Source organism: Syngnathus scovelli, chromosome 4 (assembly GCF_024217435.2).
Source record: "Syngnathus scovelli strain Florida chromosome 4, RoL_Ssco_1.2, whole genome shotgun sequence".
Classification (NCBI taxonomy): domain Eukaryota; kingdom Metazoa; phylum Chordata; class Actinopteri; order Syngnathiformes; family Syngnathidae; genus Syngnathus; species Syngnathus scovelli.
In genome coordinates this window covers 17,999,196-18,026,091 of record NC_090850.1, presented here as the reverse complement: position 1 = coordinate 18,026,091, position 26,896 = coordinate 17,999,196, and the positions used below count along the sequence as shown (strand labels likewise).

The 26,896-nt window shown below is 41.9% G+C and overlaps 3 protein-coding genes across 4 annotated transcripts; 2 read left to right on the top strand and 1 right to left on the bottom strand.

The window, feature by feature from the left end:
• Nucleotides 1-7,931: 7,931 nt before the first annotated feature.
• Nucleotides 7,932-19,691, top strand: znf710b (zinc finger protein 710b). Its single transcript, XM_049717695.2, has 5 exons — nt 7,932-8,071; nt 15,395-16,975; nt 17,444-17,635; nt 17,727-17,898; nt 18,059-19,691. The coding sequence occupies exons 2-5, from the start codon at nt 15,437-15,439 to the stop codon at nt 18,235-18,237; spliced, it is 2,082 nt and encodes a 693-aa protein (XP_049573652.1). The 5' UTR covers nt 7,932-8,071; nt 15,395-15,436; the 3' UTR covers nt 18,238-19,691.
• Nucleotides 19,692-20,424: 733 nt separating this feature from the next.
• Nucleotides 20,425-22,983, bottom strand: tmed3 (transmembrane p24 trafficking protein 3). Its single transcript, XM_049717697.2, has 3 exons — nt 22,754-22,983; nt 21,689-21,934; nt 20,425-21,607 (listed from the first exon to the last, which is right to left on the bottom strand). Exons 1-3 carry the CDS (start codon nt 22,898-22,900, stop codon nt 21,374-21,376), a joined length of 627 nt encoding a protein of 208 aa, XP_049573654.1. The 5' UTR covers nt 22,901-22,983; the 3' UTR covers nt 20,425-21,373.
• A 336-nt stretch (nt 22,984-23,319) lies between these two features.
• On the top strand, nt 23,320-26,268 carry si:ch211-107o10.3 (uncharacterized protein LOC407663 homolog). Of its 2 annotated transcripts, XR_011086731.1 has the most exons (8): nt 23,320-23,597; nt 24,127-24,267; nt 24,333-24,524; nt 24,624-24,785; nt 24,845-24,961; nt 25,035-25,236; nt 25,369-25,537; nt 25,569-26,268. XR_011086731.1 is itself a non-coding variant. In XM_049717696.1 (7 exons), the coding sequence occupies exons 1-7, from the start codon at nt 23,522-23,524 to the stop codon at nt 25,463-25,465; spliced, it is 987 nt and encodes a 328-aa protein (XP_049573653.1). In that variant the 5' UTR covers nt 23,321-23,521; the 3' UTR covers nt 25,466-26,268. The 2 variants fall into 2 exon arrangements, 1 of the variants encoding a protein (XP_049573653.1); XM_049717696.1 differs by having other exon boundaries at nt 23,321-23,597; nt 25,369-26,268.
• Nucleotides 26,269-26,896: the final 628 nt, after the last annotated feature.

The window sequence follows — 26,896 nt, the reverse complement described above, 5'->3', positions numbered from 1 at the left end:
GTTAAAGTTGCGCCAAGTCCATCTATTTATTCATCTCTATTTTACTCAATCTAGGTCAGCTGACTTTGAGTGACGGACAGACAATAATTTGGACTGGTTGCCACTCCATCACAGGCAAGGGGCGTGGTGGCTATCGGGAATGTCGGGAAAATTGATTTTTCCGAACGGCCGGCCTATTTCTGGGATAGTCTGGTGGCATCACCTCCCGAAGTCGCCAATTACTTTTCAGCGTGTTTGGTTTGAACTTCAAATGGTACTTGACTTTGGAGCTGTTTGACTTTGGAGGTCCGTTATATAAAGGGAAGGGTTTAGTGGATTAATATTAAAGCAGTGGATCATTTATCCATGATGTCAACCTTTTTTAGGAGTCTCATGTTGATGAGGTCAACATGCTCCAGGCTAAATGGCGAGTAGATTCTGGCTCATGGCTGCATGCTGTGTGCATAATCGTTTGACTCCATACCAAAAGGGCGGGGAGATGTTTACCCTGATTCACCGGCTACAACATTTGGCAGAACTGAGATGCAGCAAAATAAAAAAAACATTGAAAACTGCAACAACAAGAATCCAAACAATTTTCAGCCGCATGTTGTTAAAATTGAGTTCTCGGGCATGTATAGGGACCCACAAAGCTGGAATAAATTAACTACGGTGATTCAATGCTAATCATTGAATTAACACCTCAGTGGCGCTGTCAGTCAAATATTGAGGATTGTGATGTTGGGGGTACAGCTCTTGTATTAGATCCACAGGATAGACCATGCACATAGAAGCACATGGCATCATTAGGGACACTTTACATTCAGGCCACGCTCTGCTTGTCCTCCCTTCAGGGAGGTGTAGGCTGCATCTATGGAGGAGGAGTGGGGAAGACTTAATGGGGGTGGAGGACACTTTTAACCCAGCTGCTCATCACACCAACAAAAAGAAAACATTATTTTCTGTAATTATAGTTACTATAATTTACTATATATATTATTTCTTTGATGACACAGAAGCATCAGGGTGACAATTTTATCTCATGTCAACTAGCTAGCTAGCTAAAATTGGATGGATGGATGGATGGATGGATGGATGGATGGATGGATGGATGGATGGATGGATGGATGGATGGATGGATGGATGGATGGATGGATGGATGGATGGATGGATGGATGGATGGATGGATGGATGGATGGATGGATGGATGGATGGATGGATGGATGGATGGATGGATGGATGGATGGATGGATGGATGGACGGATGGATGGAGTGAGTTATTACAAATAATTATTTTGGAATATAATATGCCATATGTGACATAAAGCACAACTAAAAAAAAAGCTATTGGCAACAAAAGCCATTTTAATTACAAACTGCTCATATTTGTACGACGCCGACCGCAGCAATGTGTCATTTGAGATAAACGCATTATTCCATTTACAAGCAACGGTTTTCAACATTCCGTCACTTCTGAAGCGCCTGTGAGGAAATGTATTCTCGCTGCTTCTACTCAACATAACAGAGCCTGTAGAGGCATCCTTGCATTTAACACACAACACCAGAGGAGAATAGACGTGGCCTCGGCTTGGGCACAATAGGCTGTGACAACATAGAATTACAGCCTCCGCATTAGCCGTTTTATTTCGCCGCTGCTCGGAATGGCGGTCAGACAGGGGCAGGGCTACACTGTAGAGTTGTAATAATCACCCTTCTGCTCTTATACAAGGGCGCCATGGTAACTTGTGGACACATGCTATAAAAAAAAAAAAAAGAAAATACAAGAGCACTCAGTTTGAGTGCAGACCTCTGTGAATAGAATATTATCTTTTAATAGTTGCAATTAATAATGAATTTGTTTATAATTATATTAGACTATTTAATGGATGAAATAAAAACCCTGTTTAACGTCATTTTAATGGCTCTTCAGTTTCATCTACTTGCACCAGTGGGAGAAAAAAAAAAAAAATGAGGCTGACCGACTGAGCCTCTGGGAGGTGAGCTGTGGGTGAAAGATGAGTCGAGTTGAAAGAAGGTGAGGTCCATCTATCATTGATGGGCTGACACATTTGAGGAGACTGACAGAGAACAAACACTTCTTTCTCAAGAAGTGTCATGGTGGCCCATGGCGTTCACCCGAATGAGAGGATATGATGCATACGTATGACATCGTGTCTGAATCATAAACTCATTTAGAAAATTCTGCCCTTTAACGTCATGCTTCATCTTCTCGTGTTGCATAGCAACATAAATAAGCGCGTGATATATGACAATAGTTTTTCTTTTTTAACACAATGTGGTAATGCTTTTCATTTCGGCGTCTTCTGTCACCTTACTCAGAAGTTCTCGACTGGGTGCTGAGTTGCTAAATTCTTACAGCTGAGGTACACAAAATTCTCTGAATGAGAAACACGCTATGTAATGCAATACGGTAAATGCGGCCATGATAGTTTACAACCACTTATCGAGACGCTATAAAATATTATAGTTTCTGGATGGGTGCAATGTGTAACTGATCTTACCGATATTTGAAAACTCAAAGGAAAATGTGAAATTGTATATTCGCTTCAGGGTGTTTAGCTGTTACGCCAATATAACACTAAGTGAAAATTGTTTGGTGTCAAAAAGTTGAAACACAATTAAAAAAAGCCATTACGAGATGGTCTGCTGATCATAAAATACGATTATCTCCAAGTGACCATGAGCAATTCAAGCGTGATGACTTCATGCTACATTTGTCTTCAAATGTCAACCCTAAGAAAAAAGACCTCAAAAATCTGACTTCAAACGTCACAGAAAAGTAGAAGACTTGAAAAAAAAAAAGTCTTTGAACCTCAACCACATGAGTCACATCCCCATTGACAATTAAGTCTAATTAGAGCATATCCTGCTTCTGGGATGAATACAGCTTCTTGTTTCGGTGCCGTAACGAGATGTGCTGACCGAGCGATCGTCGGTGCTACAGATATGAGGATAACCTCTGACTGCTCGAGCTAATGGACATTTTAGAACATGTATCAATGACACACGCATCAGATGGCAGAGGTGCGCTGAGGTGACCTGCGTGTTGCTGATGTAAGCATTTTGATCGAGCAGTGGAATGCTTCATTCCAAAATCACTTTTTACTTGTGGCAACTTAATAAATCTTTGAGTCACGCACCCTCATTTTGCTAATTTGGTGAAATTTGAGATGAAAATGAATCTAACACTCCATACAGTACAAGCGGTTTTGTGAGTCAAAAATGAAACGCATTGTGGAACAGCTAAGTGTTGCCATGGAAACGCGACTGGTCAATGCCATTTCTATTTTCCACCATCATTTGATGAGGGATATCCTTCAGAAGCATTATCACGTCTGCAAAAGCACAGCAAACATTCTATCAAGGATGATTCAGGTGGTAATTAGCTCATAAATACACTTTGAAACCATTTGATGTACCTTTTATTCGCCTGAAATGATTCCCGGAAATAAATGCAGTGTGCTTCTGGCTGTGAAAAAAAAAAAAATTCTAGCTGCAGAAGGGAAAAGACCACCATGACAGCCCCTCATGAAGACATCTTCCCTCTGGACAGCCTGTCTACACGGCCACATTTAACACGGTGAACTCCTGAGCAGACTAAATCTGAGCCTTGTAGCCTTAAATAGACGAGTCAAGTCAGCAAGGGGATGCTCCTGGCATTAACTGCCGGTCTCTTCCAAAAAGGCTTAAAGTAAACCTTTAGCTCACTGTTGAGATGCTGCGAACCAGCTGTGGTGTTTACATTGCCGCTGGAGTTCACACATCTCTGCTCCAATCCAAGGATTAAATGTACAAGCATCAAGCCTGTTTGCTGCCTTGTCTTTGATACATACTAATTTAAAATATGCATGAATTTTCCTAATGAAACGTATGTATGGCAATTAAAGAAATAAGGTTCAACTACGTTTTGGTATATTTGCAGACACACCCAGTTAGAAATGGGCGTTTTGCGCCGTTGTGGGCGTGAACACAGGAAAATTGATTCGTCGCCAATCAAAGCAGCTCCTACCAGCCCCTTTTAAAAATAGATGCGTGAAGAACACACATTGCTAGAAGCCATGCACAATGTTGATTAACAAAAGTATGTTTGTAAGGAAATGCAAGCAGACCTGATGGATGATGTAAAGTTGTCGAAGGAGATGGCCAATCTGTCATGTTGTCTGTGTTTGCAGCTTCACCATCTGCAAATGGTCTTTATTGTGGACCCAGACGCAAATGTTTTTCTGAATCTGTAATACAAAAGATTTACATGAATGTGTGTCCTGCTAACAGCTAATTAACTCAAATGTTCAAAGGGTGTGACAGATCTATGGTTTTGATTTAAGCATAACGGTTCACATGGCAAAGAGAGAAAACTCAGGTGAAATGGAAAACATTGTTGAGTTTTATTCATTTGGTAGTTAGCAGGTAGATTTTGGTAAGCCTCCACATGCATTTGTAACTCAAATTAAACCTAAACAGCCAACTAACTAGTTGTCAAAAAGCAAAGTATTGTCCAGACAAATTCTCAAACTTCTCCTGAAGACATGCTGCTCTGATGAATGTTATATTATGTCAACAGCTCGGCTAATTTCCTTTGGGACAATTGCCATTGTTTACAAGTGTCCACTTTCATAACATTGCAACCTCTATATATTAAAACACCGCACATACAACTTTAGTCACGTGTTTCGTGAACTCACATTGCATGAATTTTGTATGAGATGATGCCACCAGTTCTACAAATCATGTTTTCCTCACCATCACACCATATTAGCTCTGATCTGAGCAGACTGAACCAATTTTAACATATGGAATCGAATTTCCGTAACAGCTGCACAGGAACGTGCGCGCTTAAAGACAAAAAAAAAAAGAAAAAGAAATGTTTTTCTTTTTCTTGGAAAGAGAGTTTTATGCAATCTCAAGCTGCATTCTCGAGGGATGTGTTTAGAATTTGAACGTGAACTTGAGCTGCCCAGACACGCCCTGTATGTACATCTGAGCAAAGCACTGCGAGCTGTCAAGAGCGCCATGAGCTCATTCTGTTACGCCCAACCAAAACATACCGTGGATCCAAGCACTACGAACAGATGCTCAGTTGCGTGTTCCTCCCTCTATTATGCGGTTACTAATTGGTGTGGGTGTTAATTAAAGGAAACCACGTTTGCTAAACAATTTGAAGGGAGCTCTCAATGTAAGATGAATTATGACAGTATTTATGAGTTCACAAAAACACGAAAATAGATAATGCGGCTTGTCCTGAGCCCGCTCATTTCCTGAGCCGGTCACTGGATGACCGGACCAATCACAAAGCAACAATGTAATTGTGGGGCGGGATATGTAGCTGCCGCTAAAAAATGAAACGCCGGGAAAATATAAAAAGTAATATGGCAACACCAGTAGCAAATAATTCTCGCAGATTTACTGACAGTTTTCTTTTGGAAGCGCAGCGAGAGGCGTTTGTAGACTTTGAACTGGAAAAGAGGTTTCTGCTTTTTTCTTTACTTCCTGATTAGGATTTTCGTTGCCGTGATTGGTCAGTTTGGTAGCCTGCACAAATTGTCACGTCACCCAATCATCTTGAAGAATACTTAATTGTCCCGCCTTTTGCGAGCAGATCGCAGTGCAGATTGAAGAGCAGATTGATACATTTATCGATCTGGCTCTTTTCGTGTTGTTAACAGATGACGAAAAATAGCGTATAAAGATAACAACCATTTAAGAAATAAAAAGTATAAATCATATATGGTTTTGATCTACCTTCTGTATTAACATCTCCATAATTGCTCACTATATTTGCCATTTGGAACGAGTCAAACATTATAGAGACATGAGTCAAAAATTTTAGCAAATAAGTAATTTTGCAAGTATTCTATATTCACGCACGTGCTCATATGTACGTCTGTGACTTTCTTTGTTAAATCTACTTGATGACACAACGGGTTGATACGCAGGCCGAGATTCTTCCTTTTTCCTCCTCTCGCACAATGTCTGTTTCTCATTGACTGTTATGCAACATGCTTCACATCCTCGCAACCAGATGTCAGCTGCAAGTGGCTCGCTTGGATGGACAACCCAATATTTACTGGTAGATTGTCTCTGAAGTGGGCTACATACATTCTGATTTTCTTACCCATTTATGAAATGCGCAAGACCCCATGGTGCGAGGAAAAAAATTGGCATGCATGTACTGTGCTCCATCTCGTGAAGACCAACAACACACACCACACCAAAAATTATGAGCCTTGATCAGAAGAAGAGGTTAATGCTCACTCGTTATTATCTTGTTGAACTTCGCTCTACCTGAAGGAAATGAAGGAAAGTGGAACAGTTGCCATATGAGACAAACAAAAATCAATTTGCCTACTTGTGGTTATTTGTGCATGAAAGACATGAGGAGGTGGGCAGGCAATTGCAGCGCCTTGGCGCCCACAAGTAATACTTATTCACAATCACAAATGCATTCAGCTCATTGCCATGCAGGTCCAGATTAGAATGCATCGTCGAAAATCGTAATTTCAAGCTTGGGCAGCACAGCAACCTAATGGTTAGCACATCGACCTCACAGTTCTAAGGTTCAGGGTTCGAATATGAATGTTTGTCTGCTACTGCGCTTGCAACAATTTGTATGGGCTATCTGGGTTTGCACGTTTATTTCTGGGTTCCTCCCACGTTCCAGAAACATGCATGATGAGTTCATTGAATACTAAACTTTGAATGTGAGCATCAATTGTTTTTCTGCTCTGAACTGGTGAAAGAGTTCTATGAGTCCACGCGTCAGGACTAATAATTTTCTTCTTTTGCTGACTCAAATCTGTTCAAAATACGAGCTAACGCCACAGTGTTAATTTGCGAGCATCCGACTAGCTCCACATTGTGCTCCACCCGACTCAGGGCTATCTAATTTTTGCTCATGTTGTGCTCATTTTTCTTGTTCATTCTCTGACTTAATCCAAAATAAACATGGCGGCCATCTTTCCTGAAGTTGAACCCAGTGACCACAGAAACGATTGATTTACTGCTGAGATTCTGAACAATGTTTCGCTCCTAAACTCTCAGAATATAATAGGAAGTCTATGCTCCCTCATGATCAAGAGAAAACTAATGAAGGGACGTTAATCACAAGGAGGCCTCACTGAGAGTAATACTACTTGAGGCAGCTTTGGTTAGGATTAAATATGGGGTGTTAACGCCCCCTAGTGTCAAGTGGTCAATTTCAGATACTCACTTTAAAGTTCTGTCACCCTCTTTTTTTGTCTTCACTGGCCCGAATCCTCTTCCGTACAATGAAAACTCGGGAGTCAGACTGTCATTATTATTATTATTATTATTATTATTATTATTATTATTATTATAAAAACTTACCATTTAGTCTCACATTGACGTTTTCACAGAGCACAAGCTAAAAAAAAAAAGGAAACCGAGAAAAATAAAGTGTTTTTTATGGTCACTGCCTTAATTGTGCTTGTTAATTAGTCAAAATGACACTTTATACTCGTGCACATGAAAAATCATGAGAGAAAAGACTAAAAGAGAAGATTACATTTTATGTCAATCTAAAAGGCATGACGCCATCTTGTGGATCACTCGGAAATGACGCAAGTGACGTCAAAATCGTAAACATTATAAACGTGAAATTGGCTTCCATATTTTACTTTTAACATTAAATAGCATTTTATGATTGCATTTGTCTAATCTAAATATACATTTACGTCAATTTGAGTATTACATTAGTGCAAAAAAGCACGAGAGACAATTGGAAAAACAAAAACAACAAACGTGAGATCTGCTACTTATGTAGATTGCTACAAACGCGATATATACATAAATAAAATTTACCACATTTAGTGACCAGAATATTGTTTTAGGGGACGAGAAAGGAGGAAAGGAAGCGCTCTTGTTTATTCATCACGTCAGCTCCTCTCCCCTCCCCTCCCCTCCCCTCGCCTCCCCTCGCCTCCCTTCTCTTCCTTTCCCCCCCTCCCTCCTGCTTCACACAACGGCCGCTGTCCGTCGTTCCAACCGCTTTGCTTCGTTCCGTTCAAAAACCACCACCAGTCTCGTCGCCACCATAAACCCGTTTTGGAACCAGGTAAGCTACCACGTTCGCTAGTTTCCTTCCGCCCGGACATCGGAGCGAGGTGATCGCTTATTAAAGTGTTTAATCGGACTGCTTCAACGGTAACTTGGTTCGATTCCCCCGCTCGGGGGCTGACCACCACATCTCTTCCGCGGTCGCTTCTTTTTGTGTTGTGCCACAAACAAGCGGCGTAGCTGATCCACAGACGGCCATATGCCGCCTCGATTGCATTTTTCGTGTATTTGGGCATGTCGGGCCGTGCCAAAAACAGTAGGCACCGAGGGAGGGGGTGGACGAGCCGCATGCTGAAGCAGGAGCCGGGGCTACCAGGCCACATTAGCCCCACTCTACCCATCCCTGCCCCGCAACACGGGGATGCCTCGCACACAGGCCCCGATCTTATACTTAATGTTCTGTTGTTTTATGTTTGTGATGTTTGTTTTTCTGCATAATATTAACCGGTTAATATCATTTAAAAGTACACGATCGTGCTCTCGGGGTCATTGGGGCTTTTCACTGGTTTGGTACCAGTCACTTTTGTGCACTTGACATTGGACTTGCAAGGAGCCTAACAACGGCATAAACGTTTTCAACGTAGTTCTATATTTATAGGGTACAGAAAGTGCTTGCATTCTGAGGGTAAGACGTAACATTTTTCCTGCAAAATACTGGAGACCCCTCGTTTACTGTCCTGATATTTGTGCTCTCAAGGTTCCAACCTAGTTTGTGCAAAAGTTCGATACTCATCTCACAACACAAGAAGGCATGCTCTGTTGCACTTAGCATCTTTCCATTTGATTGTTTATCTATGGGGCCTCGAAATGTAACACCATGTCCTCCTGTAATAACGACATTGCCGTAGGTTAGTCGTAAATGATGGTTGTAAATTTTGGTAGCGCTTTTGTTAACCAGGAGCCACAGAACCTGCCTTCAAACTAGTTTTGCTGGGTAACTAACTGCACAAATGACGCATTGAGTGCATCATTCGGAACGGGCGACAACAACCACGAGTCTCGTATAATTCCATCTTGGGTAGGTAGTTTGGGTTGGTAGTTTTATCCCACAGGAGATTGATGGATCTTGGTGAATTTACTTACCAACCAACGTATTATGTAGAAGTTGCCAAGAGGGGTATTGTGGTTGCGTCCTAGCATGTTTTCCAGTTCAGCTTTTGTTCTTTGTGATAAAGATTCCATTTTAGGCGCACCTTTTCCCGTGGAATTTTTGACACTCGACTCCCTCATGTTGTCTGGCTGCAACAACCAACACTTGACTTTTTCACCTCAGGATCCAACTATGTTGACAAAAATGTCAGGGCACCTGGTTCCTGAAAAAGAAGCGCAACGAAGGTGTCAGTTGCAACCATTGATTGATTGATTGATTAGAAGTGTGTCTTAATACTTCACCCTATTGGTCCTAGAGTCAATGGTATGCTGATTCTGTAAGCTGCATGTAACGATTTTTAATTGATCAAAATGTGTGAGAGCATTAGAGACATTTGACAATCTGGCCTTTGTTGACTTTTAACCGAAAAGAAGAAAAATGCTGAAATGAGTCGTGATTATCAGTATTTGTGCACCCTGCTTCAGCTGTCCAGTGCTGTGCTGGAAACAAAGTGGCTGCCGCTAAACATAAGTACACCGTTTATTCTTCTTCTTCCTGTCGGTCTATGAGTCATGGATGGTGATAGTAAAATGTCACTCTGGTATCAGCACGATGCAGATGTTCCTTCATGCTGCACATTTTCTACTGGTTGCCAAAGTGACCCATTTTGATGCCACTTTGACTTTCATCCTCTCACTGTGCCCGATGGGGGGCAGGGGGAGTCGGCCTGATGTATTTGTCTGTGTCGAGTTCACCAAGAAACTCGTTTAAGTGACTGCAGCTACTCAGGTTTTGAGTGTCCACAATTCTGCAATGCTGTCAAGGCTGATGATAGCATGAAGCTGTTTAATGGCCGCTGGCTAAATCTTAATTAACTGGCTGCTATATTAAAATTGATGCACAGCTTTGTCATGGTGGCAGTTAAGCCTCATTCACACAAAGTGGCACACATTTGACTAAATGTCCTTCACCAATTATATATATATTTTTAATAATATTTATAATTACATGGAATTGGAAAATTTAGTGTTGAGTAGAGCCCAGCCGAGTTCTGCAACAGCGTGAAAAAACACAGGCTTTAATTTTATTGACACGTTAAACAGCATGATTGGTTTAATCACCATGTAGTGACTTGAGTTAGCAATGTTTAATTGTGAAGTCTGAATTAGTATGATGAGATTTCTTTTTGTTCCAATGATACTTCAGGTCCAGCAGTGGTAAATAGTGAACCCAGCCCGTTAGTTATCATTTTGAAATAATGCAGCCATGCTAAGAGATTTAGAATATTTGATGATGGTGTCAGCATATTGCGGTTCTCTGCTGCGCTGCAGGCAGGTTTTTTTTTTTGTTGTTTTTCAAAAAAAAGAGGCTGATAAATCTGGAATCAGAGAAGCCAAATGTGTCGAGTATGTATGTTCCAACCATGCTGAGCGTACTCTACTTTTTAATGAGTGCCAGGAAAGCCTTTAAAGAAAAATAAAGGCTACAAGAAAGTAATTGCCTCATTATTGAAAGAAAACAAAACATGTTGGTAAATCCGTTAATTATGGACTTTGAGCATAGGAGCCTGCTGGATTTTTAGGGCTTTGGCATGCAATAATATGACAAACAAATTCAAAACTTAAATCTCAGTCACACACTGCCACAGATATAACTTAACTCTCTTATAAGATGGACAGCTAACCATTAAAGCCTAATAGGAAAACTGTCAATTCTAAAGCTAAACAATAGCAAAAAAAAAAAAGCTGCTGACGGGTTAACCAAGATTCTTACCATCAGCAGAACAGTCTGACAAATTAACAGCAAGTGGCTAACAAGGATTGAGGTGTCGTTGAGATTTGTTTGTGTGCTAGTTAGCAGGCTGTTTCCTGGGGTCTCGAGATTGATTTATGATTAAATGGATTAGACTCTTCCATGTGCATTCTGGGGGGGCTTAAATTCAATTGGGGTAAAATGTAAATGTTAAAGCTGTCCTTGTGTTTGCTCTGGTTGTTGTTATGTAGCATTGGTGCTTGATTAGACTGTTCAATGGCAAAACCAGTATTCTTAGTCTCTGTTTGCCTGACTGACTTGGCCCACTTTGTGACCGCTTCAATGTAATTTTAGCTTTTGTGTGTCTGTGTGTGCGTGTGTGTCCTATACACATGGCTTCCTCCATTCCTCTTTTCTGTAACAATGTCTCCATCAATGCACCAGTGGTAACACTGACTTTGGTTTTGGCCTTTTTTTTTTGGACTGACAAATGCTCGGATATTAATGTTGCTTCAAATCGAGTTTACAACTTGATGTTGTTGGATAGAAAGATGAGCTATTCTAATTGGAAGCTAAATGTTTTCTTTTTTGTTTTTTAATGCAAAAGAGATGCGCTTACCTTAGTAGGAATTGATGTAGTGGGGTGTGTGTTAGCAAGATAATAGCTTTTTAGTTTTGCTTTGTTTGCTTGGCAGTTGGCCACTTCATAACGACCACTACTGCCACCATCAGGATTGGAGTGGAACAGCATGATGCAAGCAGTTTGAACGTCTGTGTTTGCAGTCTCTGCTTTCCATTCTGTAACGCAGCAAGTTTTCTTGCCGTGGGCCGGGGGTAATGATATTGAATGTTATTCTAGACGAGAGCGATGGAAGCAAGGAAATGAAACATTGCAGCAAAGGGGAAGTGCAATACTGCCGTATGCAGAGAAACGGGCTGTACTCATCTGATGAGCGATCGGCAGGACTGCAATTTCGCACCGATATGGCATCGCTTCGCCACACTTGTATCCCCAGCTGACCTTATATTAAAAATAGTACCTGCTATTACTAAGTCAGTACTGCCCGGTACAAAAAAAATGCCAAAAGACTCCAAAGGTTACCTGAAATGGTCAAGTTTGCGTCTTTAAGGTTATTATATTCAGTTTAATCTTCAAGTAAGCTGTGACCTCTTCGAGTGTACCTAATGATGTGTCCATGGAAGATCTTTGAACACATGGCACTCCAGCCTGGTGCTGACATGTGACACATGCTTAATTGTCACGCGTGTTGAAGGAAAAAAAAAAAAAAAAACAGAACAGCACCCAAACCAACAATGCCCAAGTCCAATTTTTCTCTCTTCACTGCAGCCATGTTTTTGTGAGGCTTTGCTTTGTGCAATCTCTCTCTTTCTCTCTCGCTCTTTCTCTCATTTCCCCTTTCCTCCCCCCTCCCCTCTTTCTCACTCCCTCTCTCGCTCCATTGCTACCATGTCACCCTTCTCTCACACTTTCTCCAATCATCCTCCCTCTCTTCCTTTTTGATTTTTTTTCCTCCTCCCTTCTTCCTCTCCATCCTCCCTTCCCCCACTGCCACCTCTCTCTCTCTCTCTCTCTCTCTCTCTCTCTCTCTCTCTCTCTCTCTCTCTCTCTCTCTCTCTCTCTCCCTCCTCCCAGCCTGTTTCTCTTTATCTCCTCCCCCTTCAATCTCTCTTTCATTCCATGCAGTCATCTGTTCTCTTCCCCTGCTTCCGCTATTGTGCCCCCATTTTGTCCTCTGCAGCCTTCCTCCTTTCTCTCTCCATGTTCTCTCTATCCTGTTGTTTGTTCCCCCCTTCCGGCCACCCCGACGAGTGAGATTGAAAATACAAACTTTGACAAAGGCAAAAATTTAGACACAATGTCGATCCGTTTTTTTTGTGCACGTCAGTCTCGTTATTTAACTCGCCAGTCACTTGCTCTTTGGTAAAACCTGCCTGGTGTTTTGCATATGCACGCAACAAGTGGCTAGAGCACAACCCGATGGAAATATTATGAGAGATCAGACTTTATCCTGTGTGTGACAAGCGCATTGAATGCATGAATAAATATATTTGCTTACCTTCAAAATGATGTAATATGATCAGTGCAGAAACAAATCAAGACCTGAGCACAATGTTGTTGATAGTTTGGTTGAGTCAACAAATAAATCTTGATATAATTATTATTATTATCAAATTACTTTTTACATTATGCCATATTAATTTTTTTATTTGTATATTAAATGCGCTTGATTTACTTTATGGAATTCTCTTAATTTAATAAAAAAATCACACACAAACATAAGCAAGATATTATTGTTCCCTCTTCACTATTTTTAATCCCCATCACTTCATAAGCGTTACTTCACAGGCTGTATGAAACACTCTCCAAAAAAAGACAATTACTGCCACATCACAGTCGCACTTGATTTTGCTCGTAAAATGCCAGTCATAATTTTTATTACGTAGCACCTTAAATAAGCGCAACTCCTCTAATTTACACTGAATTTATTTACTCGGTGCCTCATCTAATTCCAGGGTCACTAATGAGGTTCCCATAGCCCCCAAAGACCAAATGAGTAGCCTGTTTGTTCTAAAAATAGTTCACCAGTGCTGGGACATTTGGCATTCAAAAATTTAAACATTGTCAGTTTCAAAGAAAAAAAAAGGATTGAATATTGATTTTGATTATTTATAACCTTGTTAAAGGTAATTTGAATAGATTATTTTATTTCACAAATGTGTATGAATTTGGGAGCTCTTCCCATTAATCAGTACCCCCAAAAAAGCTCTCAGCCTCAAAAACAGTGGTGTCACACTGACACCGCCTGGTCTACTTCATACAAAAAAAAAAAACAGTGCGTTTGTACTTTTTCAAGAATTGTGACATGAACGTACGTACCCTGCCAGTAAGGACGCAGTGTGATTAAAGTGTCTGGCGTAGAGACAGAACAAGAAATATTCGGATGGACTCTGTGAGGTCTCTCTGCCTAAAATGTCAATCTTGCACGGCCCGATTTCCCCCAACCCAGTTTCTGGAATCCATGGAATTTTCCCAATTTTATCCTTATCGCCAGAGTCCGATACTGGCTCACTCTGATTCACCGCCATTGTTGTTGTTGTCTCAAAGTCATTTAAGCCATATTGTCCTGAGCAGCCAGCCAGGACAAACGCCTGTAGCACTTTTGGCACAACGATCTCGTTCCATCATGCCATTTCCGCTTCTGTGGTTGTTGTCACACTTTTCGACACCACTGCAAATACATCTATAACAATAACAGTGTTGATACGATACGTCTTTAACCCTGCCAATGAAAACCTTATCCTTTACATTATGAGCATACTGTTAATGGATTCTTTGGCCTGCAGTTGGCGCTATTTAGCAGTTTTAACACCTTTTTTTCTTCCTTCTGTTTCATTTGTCTAACAAACGTGAAGGAGGTGCGATGGCAGGAGTCTTCCCTTGTTTTTTCTCTTCTTCATTTTCTTCTACCACATCCTGCTCCTCTCTTCCCATCCCCCGGTTTCTTCCTCTCCCCTCCCTCTTTTTCATCTCTTCTTCATTCGCTCTTCCACACGTCAGTCACCTGACAGCATCTTCCTCTCTCCCATTTGTCTACGCCTTTGCACACTGATGCATGATGGATGTTCGCAATACAGAAGATGCTCGTCGGCGAGCATTCGTGATGAGGCTTCAGTTTTATTATTTTTTTTTTTTTATAAAAAAAAGGCCGGCTTGTTCGTTTGGCCGAGATGAAGGGAGGTCGGCCGAAACAGGTACCGCCTCCCCTTTTCCTCGGCGTATAAATAGCGAGAGAGCCTCATCTCACTCGGCACTGTCGCTCTCAGGAATGAGATCTTTAAAGCACCTGAAGCTTCACAGCAGAAGAAATGTGGTGAGTTTACAGTGGCTTCATTAGTGGTTGCTTTTTTTTTTTTTAACTAAGGGGCTTTTAAACTTTGTTCCAATTGGTCCTTAAGCAGGGCTTTTTTTTCAGTCTGCTTGTCTTTTTTTGTCTTGATCATCTTCCCTTCTGTCTTCCTACATATACGTACGTATTTCCTCCTTCTGTGGCATGGCTCTCATCCTCTTCTCCTCCGTCACTCTCTCTCTGCCCTTCCCCCCTCTCCTCTCCCTCTCTACCTCTTTCTCCTGTCTGCTTCCATCTTTCCTCTCCATCTATTTTGTTGTCATCTTTTTGTTACATTTTTTCCCCCATTGTTTTTAATCTTAATCTCCCTTCCTTCCCTCGTAGGCCGTTTGTTGATTAGTGTAGCTTGGTGGGTCATCTAATCCCCCTCAACGCGGAAAACACATAAAACACATGGCAAGCTTGTTGGATCAGGGATGGTGTCTCAGCTGGAAGATTGGCTGGATTTAGCAGTGGTGTCTATATGTCATGTATTGGTGCTACAACAAATATCTACTGTATGCATTTCTTCATTGCTCTTGTGACTAAGCATCTGTGTCTATAATTCCAGGAGGAGGCGAGCCGGCGCCTGGGTAGATGTGAGCCCAAGGTAATGGCCAGGTTGGTGGACACAGGCACGCAAACAGATCCAGTGGTCGTGCTGTCCTTGGCCCAGGCTGCCGTGCTAGGTCTCATCTCCCAGAATGAAGTCTTCGGCGCAACCATCGCACCCAACGGCTTCTACACCGGCGAGCCCAAAGAGTCGCCGGCGCCACCGGTAGACGGCGTGGACTACGAGTACGCGGACCAGCTCATCGGCGCCAACGGAGATTACCTCGGGGACAACTTGGCGGAGGACGGACAGATGCAACCTAGCTGCAGTCAGAGACGGTGGCAGCAGGGGCCACCTCAGCACCCTGATGTGAAAATGGTGCTCCCCGATCGCCACACCCTCCAAGGTGTTGACGGGACCGTTCCTCACATAAAAGGAGAAGTGGTGAACTCTGTCATGCCCTCATGCGTCCACATGCTTAACAATATGGCTCCCAGGGGGGGTTTGGTTCAAGTGGACCCGGCCACCCTGAGAGGAACCAACAAGAACTGTTCCGAGTGCGAGCGGGAGGCATCCAACCAGCAGCAAGCGGGCGCCCACGTGCACCCTCCTCCTCCTCCTCCCGCCCAAGTGGCCCACCGAGGGGCGGAGCACAGAGGACTGCAGGGCCAGCGCCCCCTGGGGGGCCACGCTGGAGGCGTCCGCGAGGGTGAGGAGGAGGTAGATCATCAGGGCAACAACATGATGAAGCCTAACCAGCAAGATGAAGCCATCAGCAGCTACTTCCAGACAAGCGAAGTGGGCAGCTACGACTCGGGCGAAATGTCCATGCCGACCGAATACGAAGACGGCGGCCAAAATATGATGTGGACGGACGGGGGTAACAGCGGAGGGGGGCAGCACCAGCAACCCCAACCTCCGCAGCCCCCCCGGCGACACGGCGGCCGCAGAGTGGACCGCCTGGACATCAACATCCAGATCGACGAGTCGTACTGCGTGGACGTGGGCGACGGCCTGAAGCGCTGGAAGTGCCGCATGTGCGACAAGTCGTACACGTCCAAGTACAATCTGGTCACGCACATCTTGGGCCACAACGGCATCAAGCCGCACGCGTGCCCCCACTGCGGCAAGCTCTTCAAGCAGCCCAGCCACCTCCAGACTCACCTGCTGACCCACCAGGGCACACGGCCTCACAAGTGCACCGTGTGCAAAAAGGGCTTCACGCAGACCAGCCACCTGAAGCGCCACATGCTGCAGCACACCGACGTCAAGCCGTACAGCTGCCGCTTCTGCCGCCGCGGCTTCGCCTACCCCAGCGAGCTGCGGGCGCATGAGGTCAAGCACGAGCGCGGCCGTTGCCACGTGTGCTCGCAGTGCGGCCTGGAGTTCCCTACCTATGCCCACCTCAAGCGCCACCAGACCAGCCACCAGGGACCCCACACCTTCCAGTGCACGGAGTGCAACAAGTCCTTTGCCTACCGCAGTCAGCTCCAGAACCACTTGTTGAAGCACCAGAGCCCCAGACCCTATACCTGCTCCCAATGTGGCTTGGAGTTTATGCAGCTGCACCACCTCCGCCAGCACTCGCTCACACATAAGGTAAGCTCGTCTTCACTATTTGTGTGTCACTCATGGGATTGATAGCTCGGGTCTAACCTAAAAAGGTTAATAACTGCCACTGTTAAAATGCCTGGTGAAAATGAGACCAAGAGGAATCATTTTAAAACACTCCACATTTTATGTGACCTGTTCAACTCAATTGGAAAAACAAGTAAATCTTTTAAGCATTTATGAGCCTAAATCATGCTGGTTGCAGAAAAAAAGCACACCAGCTCTTTTTTTATTTCTGTCAGATGATGCTTTGGTCCAAGATGCTTTAAACTATACAGCCACAAGATGGCGCCAAGACAAAATTTTCAAATTGGAAACCTGCACTCAAAAACTGCAAATAGATGAGTTTTTCGGGAAATCACAAATAATAGGGGAATGAATTTTAATCTAGCAACTCATCATTTTAACCCTATATGTCACATGTTCAAAGGCTAAATTTCTCTGGGACCTTTGCAGGGCATGAAAGGGCACAAGTGTGAAGTGTGCTCACGAGAGTTCACACTGTCAGCCAACCTGAAGAGACACATGCTGATCCACAACAGCGTGAGGCCCTTCCAGTGTCACGTGTGCTTCAAGAGCTTCATCCAGAAGCAAACCCTCAAGACGCACATGATCGTCCACCTGCCCGTCAAACCCTTTAAATGCAAGGCCGGTATTTGCCCAGCAGGGTGGCACTTGTCCTTCCCTAACATGGTAGCATTTTTTCTTAAAAAAATATATTTTTGTGTATTGTTTGTAGGTGTGTGGCAAGTCTTTCAACAGAATGTACAACCTGCTGGGCCACATGCATCTGCACGCTGGCAGTAAACCCTTCAAGTGTCCCTACTGCACCAGCAAATTCAATCTGAAGGGCAACTTAAGCAGGCACATGAAAGTCAAGCACGGCATGGATGTGTCACCCGAAGGACAAGGTGAGGAAGTATGGAGCGATGACACAGACATGTCATTAAGCTCAACAGGTAGTTGGTCAGCACAGAAAACCAGCATTTATTAAAAATGACACAGGAAACAGCTTTCTCCGATTGGCTGATAAGCTAAACACCTTTTTTTTTTTTTTCTATTCCGCTGAAGTACTTCCTGAAATGGAGAGCCAGGCGGAGTACGAAGGCCAAAACTTCAACTTCCCGTCCGGCGACAACATGGAAAATAACGGCTCGCAAAACCTCACCAAGCTGACTACAGCCAACATGGACGACATGGAGGAGTACTACAACTTCGGCAAGGACACCAGCACCTACACCACACCTTGAGTGGACAAACGAGTGTGTGTGTATTTTGCCCAGAGGGAAGGTTTAACAACAACTGACATTGAGCTGCTCCACCACTGACTCGAACCTTATATGTTGTGTGTGGATTTGTTACAAAAAAGAAAAAAAGTTCCATATTCATCAATAACATTTGATGTGAGTCATGTCATGCACAAGCAACCCTTATTGTCTGAACTGAAAACGACAATGTACTCACGCTATATAGTCTATTTAAACACCATCTTTAATACATCCTCAACTCTTATTAGGTTTGAACCCACTTACTCATCATGACAGTTCTAATGTGCACTTCTGTAGACTCATTTCTGCCTCAACCTCCAAGAATTCTTGGTTTTTGGAACTGAAAAGATCGCTTCAGATATGCTCACCACATCACAAAGGTTACCTGGACTTCTGGAAAATACTAGTCATTGTAGTCGCTACCAAAAACAATAGTTCTTGCGCTCCTTCCTCTGTTTGAATTCCTGCTGTCTAAATCTCTCATTTTAGTATATTTTTTTGGTCCACCCTTCATATTTTTGAGAGCTCCAGGAATCTTTGTGGTGAAAGGACTCAAGTAGTATCAGCACCTTGTTTCCCTCTTATCTACACCAATCAGCAGGTTTTCACCCCAATAAGTTAATATGCAGTTTAGATTTACTTGAATGATCTAACCTTCTATTTTTTCTTAATCTTTTGAAGAATTGAGCAAACGTCACATGAAGATTTTGTTAAGGAAGTTTTTTTTTTTTAAGGTGGTATTCATTGGGCTGGAGGAAACGAGATTGTAAAAAGCTCTGTCAATATGATTTCCGTTACTGTAAACTTAAGACAAACTGTGGTTCAAAGCCATTCCGGGAGGCTTGTTTTCTGAAGAACTGTTTTCAATTTACTTTCTATTCAGTTTGGTCAAAAACGTTTGATTGAAAAGCTCCCAAAGTGTGGCTTGTGTACATGTTCAAAAGAAATGTGGGTTAAAAGTGGACTGAGACTAGTCCTGCTTCTATTGACAATTTTGTTGCTTCCCCTGTCCTGCCATGCAGGTCAGTCAACTTCGATATGCACACAAAACCATCGCAACAGTCGACCAAGTCAGTGTTTGCCAACCCCTGTTGAGCCAAGGCACACGTTTCACATTCAAAAATTATTTTTTACCCAGTGGGAGCTGGTAAATGAACAATTTATTGTACCTTAGGCTATTAAATAGAAGAGCGAGTCATTGTTCTTCCTGTCACTTTATGTAACTGGCCTAATTGATATATTTGTAATTAATACATCATATCCTGACAAATTAATTGGAATTTAATCATTTACTGCAGCTCCCGTGAACTGTTAAGGCACAATAATGTGCCACGGCGGCACTCCGGTTGGGAATCACTGGACTAGTTGATGAGGACTTCAAATGTCATGGGAACTGACTATGAATTATTTAATTAAAAAATCTCTAGTTTAAATGACTTGCCTGCATGTCATCATTGAGTCTTTAAATTCTAGAAGTAATCTGAATTCCACTGTTAATAATAAAATCAGACTGATGCTCCTTTAAGCATACACATATGTAAATCAAGTTAATCTAAGAAGACATTTAAAAAACAAGGGCAAATTTGTTGATTTTATAGCAGCGTTCTCTCAACACATTTGGGTCACACTGAAATTAAGCAATATACTGCATACGACGAGAATCAAGACAATATAATATTGGGTGAAAACTTTTTATGGAAATAAGACAGGAATGAGACTTATAATAAAGTCATATTCAACAGCAGTACTATTAAATATTTACTAATATGACTGAGTCAGAAGTTGTCTGTTTCAGATTGCTGCATTCAAATCATGGGAATTTTAATTTCAGTAGTTAAAATGAATCGGTTCAATGGTGTATAATGTAATGGATGTGTTTTGTACGGCACAGCAGTGAACGCCTCATGCCCGGAGACAATACTGACATCTGCTGGAAATAACTGGTATTTATTTTTTCTTCCATTTACTGCTTTGACCTTTTTTCCCTGTCGTTTTTAGTGTTGTTTTTGTACTTAGCAATTCAGGATTTAGTAAGTGGCAAAAAGTTTTGTCATGTTATGAGCTGGAGTATAAGAGGGAGACTTCAAGCCCTTACCTCATGGTTTATGGTGACGGCCATCATCTTTTGTCCATTAGCTTCACGTGATGCAGAATGACAACAAACCAGCCTTTCTATATGAATTCGGTTTTTCATTCAACATTCACATTTCTTTGTTACATTATCCTTCCTGTGTGGAATTGGCATGTTCTCCCCGTGCCCATGAGGGTTTCCTATGGGTTTTATCCGCCATTCCAAAAAACATGGCCGATTGACCACACCTGATTCCTCGAAGGTGTGATTGTGAGGGCAAATGGTTGTCTGTCTGCGTGCCCTGCGATTGGCTGGCAACCAGTTCAGGGTTCCCCTCCTACCAAACTCAGTTGGATAAGATGAATTGTTATTATTTTACAAGTCACCAACATTCAGTATAAAATAAATCACATTAATAGCAAATGGAAAAAGTAGAAACTCTTTTCTCTCGAACATCTTTTTCCTCACATAATTTAGGACCAAGAACACTAAAACATATCAGCTTTAACTTGAGTAACAATGACATTTTATACTGCAACCCTTGGCAAAAAATATGAAATCACCAGCAGATCAGACATGACACAATTGTGAAGTCATTTCAAATGGCAACTTTCTGGCTTTATGAAACACAAAAAAAATAATCTTGCAGTCAATGAGTTACATTTTAAGACCTAGCACAGGGGGGAAAATGGAATCATGAAAAATTGCTAAAGCACTTCAAACACACCATTAGAACCTACTCTGAAAACAATACTCTTCATCAATCTGGTTCCAATATTCTGATTGCTTTTGCCAGATCTGTTTTCTCCTTAAATGTTTTTTTTATTTTACACAACTTTAAACACAACTGGTGATTCCATTATTTTTGCCGGGGGTAGTACAAAGGCAACCTGGTTCCTCCACATTGCACTATGACTAAGTAACGTAAAATAAATGATCACTAAAAGAATCGAATTTCAAACAAGCCTGAGTGGTATCGCTTTCCAAACAATTTGTAAGACACTGAGGAAAAAAACAGTGCATTCCTGGAGTGCTGGAATGAGGTGTCTAAGTCGGGGCAGCCACTGGGCCTTTCTTGTCAGTAAAAAAGCTCTTAAGTAACATGACTTGTCCCACACTGACGACTAACAGCAGAACCGTTTCGCCGATGGACCATTGAGTGACACGGCTATTGATGTGGTCTGCTCTGATGCGGTCATGTGCTTCCCTGCGCCGGTACCAGCTCTGCGACGTCAAAGCCACCTTCAGAACCTCGTGGATTGACACGCACATTGATTCCAACTGTGAGGGAAAAAGACCAGAAACTCAAGTTTTTTTTATGCAACACATAAAGCCATTCATCAAAAAATGAGACTGTTTTACCTGAGTCAGCGCTGTGGTTCTGATCATTTCGGGCAGGAGAGGGTTCTCGCCACCGTGTCGGAAATCCAGAAAGACGTATTTATGTGAAAAGGTGGAGAATTTGTTGGTGAAACAGGCCTTGTAGACACCCTTCATGGCGGTGGTGTGGGAGAAGCTGCCGTACTGTTTCTTCTCCTCCTCGTACAAAATTTTACCATGAGGGTCCGCCACATAACAGTTCACGTCATAGTTTCCTCCAGATGTTACCTTTGAAGACATTTGAGAGATCACTGCATGATAAGATAGTATATTAGATCTACATTGTCCCTCACATACAAAGTTTTGACATTAACGCACATTTAACTAGTTACATACTAACCAGTTTTCATTTGTTTGTTTCAAATTCATGGTCTTACAGAGTAACCAGTTTTCATTTGTTTGTTTTAAACTGACGGTCTTACAGAGTTTTGCATTTAAATATTCACTGAAATTGTGTCTTTACTACTGGTTAGCTTAGGTTAATTACCTGCCTTAGGCACTACCTGTTAGATTACATAGACAAACTCTGTTACTACCCACTGATTATACTTCTGGCCAACAAGTGTTTGGCATACAAATTTAATGCACGCTAGTTGTGACTTCACTGTTTTGACTTTGTCATATTTTTTCTTCACTTTTGTGCTCCAAATAAATATTCTATTTTAAAAAATAAAACATGGCATGGCGTAAACCCAGCACAAGAAGGGTTATCGGCCATTTTTTTAAATTTTATGGACTATAATTCTTTTCCATACAATTATTAAATAATGTCCCTTGATTCGTTCCGACTTACATACACGTTCGTTACGTACGTCGCTCTGTCGTCAACGGAGTACCCTGCATTGATTCTATCAAGTTAGGCTCTTGACAGCTGTTACAATAATCCCACAAAAGTATGTCAAATTTGGTCAAACTTTTCTATTAACCTCTGACCTAAATGCACGTACATGCATGGATGAATACACATGAAACATAAAAAGTGAAACTTAAAAGTCAAGCAGCTTTATCGCAGGAAGCAGATCGTTACATGCAGCTTTGAAGACTTACTTGGAAATCAAAGCCAAACTGGTCACCATGCTCCATCTCCTCGTAGAAACATATTTCTTCATTATCGGGGAGCTCAAACGTGAACTCAGTGGCGAACACCACGAAAACGTGGAAGAGCAGACAGGCCAGCGATACCAGCTGTTGCATTGTTACAGTAGCGCCGCATGAAATTGGCAATGATAGTACTGCTTACTTGATGGTTACCTGTGACGTGGCACGGCGGCTCGACTCTTCCGGGTTCCGATATATTTTATATATATTTTTTTATGTTTTAATAGTTTTTAAATATTTTCCTCCGCCAAAATATTCTCTAAATAACATTTCATATATATTATATTTTTTTCTATTAAATAAATACAAATTCTGAATAGTGAAACAGGAAATGGAAACTAAGTTACAAAAATAAAAGCAATTAAAAAAGCGTCGCAATGTAAATTTTTCCATTGCATTTCAGCTTCACCAGATTACTCTTAAATTGAACAAATGAAAGCAAAAAGACCGGGATTCTAAAAGTAAAACTGCTGAATTATACGAGAACTTATTTTTAAAAAGTCTATAACGTCATTTCCGCTTCGTGCCAATGTTTATTAAAGTATCACGTCAGGTTACAGCTCATACAGTTTTATATCACGTTTGTTGCTCCAGGTAGTGATTTGATGAGTGTGAGACACGAGTGTTACCAAAAAGCGTCAAACGTAAATGAGTTAAAACACTCCTTCAATTGTTTAATTGACTTTTCTTTTATTAACAACAATAACAAAAACTAAAATGCAACTCTACTTTGAGACAGCGAGAGAGTTTGTTAAAACGCACGCCATCGGTATCACCGTCGCAGTTGTAACAGGTAAAACGGATTTATATTTTTTAATTGATCATGTTTTTAATACGTTTCCATGGTGACCGTCGACGCGAGTGTGGGAGGGGGGTACAATCAATTACTTTGACACTTTTTAAAAATGTAATGCGTACTGCCTTAAGTAATTTTGCCAAGAGCAAACTGTTGGATGATAGATCACAGCTCATCATTGAAATCCACATGCAATGGACACCACCAGCCATCTGCACTTTAATTTGTGATTGTAGGGGGGGAAATTGTGTTTTATTATAAGTTACACACAATATTGCTTCGACCATTTCTGTCAATGTAGAAGAAGCCGGCAAAGCGGGCAGCTGAAGGTGTTTTTTTTTTTTTTTTTTTTTAAAGAGGTGACATCAGAACAGATCTGATCTTCTATATGTGATGACATCATTGGCACATCATTGCTTTATTTTCCTTTAACCAGAATCACCTTTTAATGGCAAATTTTGTAATAAAAACATTGAAAAACACAACCATGGCTGTACGCCTTAATAGCATGTTTTCACTCTTTCAGGGGCAAGCCTGCTGGCCTTGCGGAGGTGGATGGCGGGGGGAGTGTGTCGGAGCAAGGCCAGGCTGGATGGGAAAACAGTGCTGATCACAGGCGCCAACACCGGCATTGGCAAGGAGACAGCCCTGGATCTGGCGCGACGAGGTTAGCACTCACCATCCCTAGATTCTTATCTAGAATTTTTTTGATAGCACCCCTTTTTTTCTTAGGTGCCAGAGTGATCCTGGCCTGCAGGGACTTGACCAAAGCCCACATGGCAGCAGATGACATCCGCCAGCAGAGTGGCAACGACAATGTGGTGGTGAAGAAGCTGGATCTGGCCTCTTTGCAGTCAGTCCGAGACTTGGCAAGGGAGGTTATGTTGACAGAGAAGCGCTTGGACATTCTCATAAACAATGCAGGTTTGTCTTTTCTACTAAGATATTCTAACTCGGGCTCCGACAATTAAATGTCGGCCAAAGTATTTGAGAGCTGTTTCAAGTTTCTTGTTTATTTCCCAGGTGTCATGATGTGCCCGAAATGGAAGACGGACGACGACTATGAAATGCAGTTTGGCGTCAACCACTTAGGACACTTCCTGCTCACCAACATTCTCATCGATATGCTGAAGAGGTCCGCGCCGAGTCGAATCATCATCGTCTCCAGCTTGGAGCATGAGAAGGGTAAGGTTTGTTTCTTCCTATTTTCTTAATGTACCTATGGTAAGTGTGGCTTCTTCCAGGTCGCATCCACTTTGAGGACATCAACTTGGATCTAGACTACCAACCTAACGTAAGCTACCGCCAAAGCAAGCTGGCCAATGTGCTCTTCAGCAGAGAACTGGCCAACAGGATGAAAGGTGCACTAAAATAAACATCCATTTTCTGTGATGTTTTATTTTGCTCTAACGTCAAACGCATTCCCATCGTCAGGCACCGGCGTGAACACGTACTGCCTCAACCCCGGCGTCGTCCGGACCGAGCTGGGCCGCCACTTGAGTCCTACATCCATGTGGAAGAACCTGCTCTTGCTGCCTTACCTGATGACCATCAAAACTCCCCAGGAAGGAGCTCAGACCTCCATTTTTTGTGCCGTGGACGAGAGCCTGGCTAACGAGAGTGGCCTCTACTACAGGCAAGGATCACTCAAGATAAAAATATGAGAAAATGGAAAATTTCGAACCAACCTCTAGCTTTCAAGACTTTTATGATATTTTGATATTCAAGTCCATGTTCATGAGGTGTCCTCTCCTTGTATTTGCAACAGTGACTGCGCCCCCAAAACTCCTGCCCCAGCGGCCTTGGATGATATCGTGGCCAAGAAACTGTGGACTCTCAGTTCTTCCATGGTCGGCCTGGTGTGAAGTCAGCATCCCGCTATCCCTCCATTCATGATGCACAGGCCAAAAACTCGGTAGAGTTATTTTCATGTCCTGCCATTTTTTTTCCCACATTGGTTTTAATGAGACTCATAAACTTTGCACTATAAACATTCTGTGATCTGTGAAATTATTAGGGCCGCAAGAGTTACAATAAAATTGTAATATTAAAAAAGATAATTTGTTATGAGAAGACAAGACTGTCTTTTCAGTATGTCCTCTGTCGCAAATGTCCTTTTTGTCTATGGATAGAGAAAGTCTACACACCCCTGTTCAAATCTTACATTTTTGCCATGATAAATTATTCCAAAACTTTAATCCTAAAATGATATACACCCGTAAACTGAAATAATGTGGTTGCACAAGTGTGCACACCCTCTTGTGACAGGTGGTGTCACTGTTTGGTAATTAGCAGTGTTAGTACAAAACCTTCAGGCTTATGCTTGAAAGAAAAAAGTCAGAAAAAGCAACAAAAAAAAAAGGTTCAAAATGATTGTTCTTGTTCCCATTTTTTATAGCACAAAACCCAACAACAGTGGCCTGTAGACTTTTGAATCCTCTGTATATCTTTTTTTTTTTCAAGGTAATTCAACTATTGAGTTTGCTCAAATTCCAGTTTATAATATTGCATGTATTTGCATACCTGCAGTTCCAGTTTAAAGTGCAGTTTCAACATGAATCATGACGTACCTACCAACCTAGGCACGCAAACATGCAGAGAATAAAATATGTCTTGAACAGTATTACAATGTTTGACTGAACATAAATAAAAGTAATATATGAAACAACTCCCATCTGTCATGGCCCCGTGGTATGACAATGTGCACCAAATTAAAAATATTTAAGTTTGAACAAAAAAACATTATTATGGCGTTGTGACTTTGGGTGTGTATACTTAAATTTTCTAACCTTACGAGAACCCCCGTTCATCCATTTCCCATAGCACTAGTCCTCCTTTAGCTTAAATCACTATTATTGGAGGTTCAAATCTCAATTTGGGATTTTCTGTGTGGACTCTGCATGTTCTCCACCTCCTTGTGTGGCTTATTTCCAGCTTCCTCTCACGGTCACGTTCCAAAAACATGCATGGCTCATTACAGACTTAAAAAAGGTCCAGAGTTGTTAATGTGGGGGTGAATGATGGCTGTCGATTAGTCCAGTGGTGTACCTTACCTTTCCCCAAAGTCAGCTAGGATGGACTCCAGTTCACATGTGGGCCTATTTGGGATAAGTGCTATGGAAAATGGATGAATGGTATAACAGTGATAAATAAAATTAATAATTAAAAAAAAAACACAACAGAATTAATGCAAGAAACAATCAGAAAAAAAAATGTTGCACCAAGATTACTGGTGCAAAACAGATAGGATTTTTTTAAACTTCAAACTCTGGGATATCATCTAACATTTGAATTTT

Coding starts and splice junctions, on each gene's coding strand:
- si:ch211-107o10.3 (XM_049717696.1), top strand. CDS start 23,522: ATGCAACTCTACTTTGAGACAGCGAGAGAGTTTGTTAAAACGCACGCC. Junction 24,786..24,844: donor CAGCTTGGAGCATGAGAAGG/GTAAGGTTTGTT, acceptor GGCTTCTTCCAG/GTCGCATCCACTTTGAGGAC. Junction 25,237..25,368: donor GAGAGTGGCCTCTACTACAG/GCAAGGATCACT, acceptor TATTTGCAACAG/TGACTGCGCCCCCAAAACTC.
- znf710b (XM_049717695.2), top strand. CDS start 15,437: ATGGCCAGGTTGGTGGACACAGGCACGCAAACAGATCCAGTGGTCGTG. Junction 17,636..17,726: donor TCAAACCCTTTAAATGCAAG/GCCGGTATTTGC, acceptor TATTGTTTGTAG/GTGTGTGGCAAGTCTTTCAA. Junction 17,899..18,058: donor TGTGTCACCCGAAGGACAAG/GTGAGGAAGTAT, acceptor ATTCCGCTGAAG/TACTTCCTGAAATGGAGAGC.
- tmed3 (XM_049717697.2), bottom strand. CDS start 22,900: ATGCAACAGCTGGTATCGCTGGCCTGTCTGCTCTTCCACGTTTTCGTG. Junction 21,935..22,753: donor AGTTTGGCTTTGATTTCCAA/GTAAGTCTTCAA, acceptor ATGTCTTCAAAG/GTAACATCTGGAGGAAACTA. Junction 21,608..21,688: donor GAACCACAGCGCTGACTCAG/GTAAAACAGTCT, acceptor TTTCCCTCACAG/TTGGAATCAATGTGCGTGTC.